The following is a 1,779-nucleotide window of genomic DNA, read 5'->3' on the forward strand; positions in this document are numbered from 1 at the left end:
ATTTGTGTCATTTTAGATTTTCTTGCTAGCAAATTGATGGGCGCACCAAATAATTAATATATAAACTAATAATCAACTACTAGAAAATATTCAAATCTGACATAAAAAAATCAAAATATTTTAAAGTAATATAATCAAACTCTTTAATGTTTATGTATTTTTACATAATAATTAATTGCTGATATATATCCATATAATATGATCAATCATGATTATTAGAAATATAAGGAATAATTATGTATGTCAACAAAAATCAAACACAAAAGATCAAATAATAACAAACAATTTGGAAGTAAGAAATGGATGAGAAAAAATAAAAAGTTACATACTAGTTGTAAATATATTTTAAAAATTGTATAAGTATTTCTCTCTAATAATAATTAAACAAATAATTCCAATCAAGCACTAAGATTAAGGTTCACTATAGGGTGAGCACGGGTCGGTTTGGTTGGGGTTCAAAGTGAAATTAGAACCGAACTAATCGAAATGTAATTGGTTCGATTTAATTTGGATTTATATTTTTTTGTGCATGTATCCGAACCAAATCAAACTGATTAAGAACGGATTGGTTCGGTTCGGGTAATTGGGTACCCGATGACTTTGAAATTCATAAAAAAACTAAATTTTTATCTTAAAAATTCAACAAGCACAATAAACATGTAATATTAATATAAATAATCTAAATATGTTAAACACTAAATACATTAAAAACTAAACTCATTAAAATCCAAATATATTAATAGTGAATAATCTCACTAAAAGCTATATACATATATTTATTTTTTTATTTAATTAAATATATCATCGGGTTCACAGGTTGGTTCAGATTCTGCATCTCCAGAACCAATACCCGAACCAATCACTAACAAAGGCCATTAGATTGGTTCGGATTGGACCCGATTACCCTTTAGTTTCAGAACCAATTTAATTGATTCGGTTCGAGTTCGAACAGATAATCAGGTACCCGCTACCCGTGCTCACCCCTAGTTCACTACCTAGCTAGTTTCAATTCAAAACCAAGGAGCCTTAATGAAAAGTTGAAAACCAAGGTTTTTATTTTTTAAATCATTATTTATTATTCAAACACAAATGGTGAAGGTCTTTCTTTTCTTTGCTTTTAAGGTTCTTACTTAGAAATGACGTAGACCAATATATCTTTTTTGTAAAAGCAACCAACCATGCCATGTTCAAATTTTGAACAACTTTTTAATGAATAATTATTATTCTTTGATGATGATCCAAAGCTGACTCATCCAACACAAAAATAAAGTATAGAGATTAGATGAATATGCATCATGCATGATTCAATTCACACTCTTTATTTACCTTTAATCAATTATATATACACCATACTAAGCATAAGGGGTTATTATTCATCAACCAAAGTATAAGTAATAAGGAAGAAATTAAATTAAAGAAATATATTATTCAATATTGAATAATAATATTTGAGCAGAAGATTATATATGAAGAAAGGTAATTTACTTCTTCAGGAGTTAGTTACTAGTATTCCAATTATTTCAAGAGCATTTGGAAATCCATCAAAGAGATACTTAGCTGAATCTTGTTCTGGAAAATATCATAACAAGTCTTCAGCAAAAGCAAAGAAAAACAGTAAGTATATATTTATATTACCAAATTTGATTTATTAGTTTTGAATTTTTTTTTATTATAGTTAAAGGTATGCTTAAATTAGTTTGTGTTTTTATATGGATTTTTATTTTTAGTATTTTCTATGTTTATATTTTGTAAAAAGAAAAAAAAAAGGGTAGAATAGCA

At 26.6% G+C, this 1,779-nt stretch overlaps 1 protein-coding gene across 2 annotated transcripts in view; it reads left to right on the top strand.

Annotated features, from left to right (window-relative positions):
- Nucleotides 1,323–1,779, top strand: part of LOC107621621 (putative GEM-like protein 8) — a 2,735-nt gene continuing 2,278 nt past the window's right edge. The window contains exon 1 of one of the 2 annotated variants that reach the window (XM_021113954.1): nucleotides 1,323–1,614. In XM_021113954.1, coding sequence (XP_020969613.1) covers nucleotides 1,467–1,614 — 148 coding nt within the window. In that variant the 5' untranslated portion in view covers nucleotides 1,323–1,466. The remainder of the gene's footprint in view (nucleotides 1,615–1,779) is intronic. The other variant, XM_016323656.2, reaches the window with a different exon arrangement.

Source organism: Arachis ipaensis, chromosome B10, assembly GCF_000816755.2.
Source record: "Arachis ipaensis cultivar K30076 chromosome B10, Araip1.1, whole genome shotgun sequence".
Classification (NCBI taxonomy): domain Eukaryota; kingdom Viridiplantae; phylum Streptophyta; class Magnoliopsida; order Fabales; family Fabaceae; genus Arachis; species Arachis ipaensis.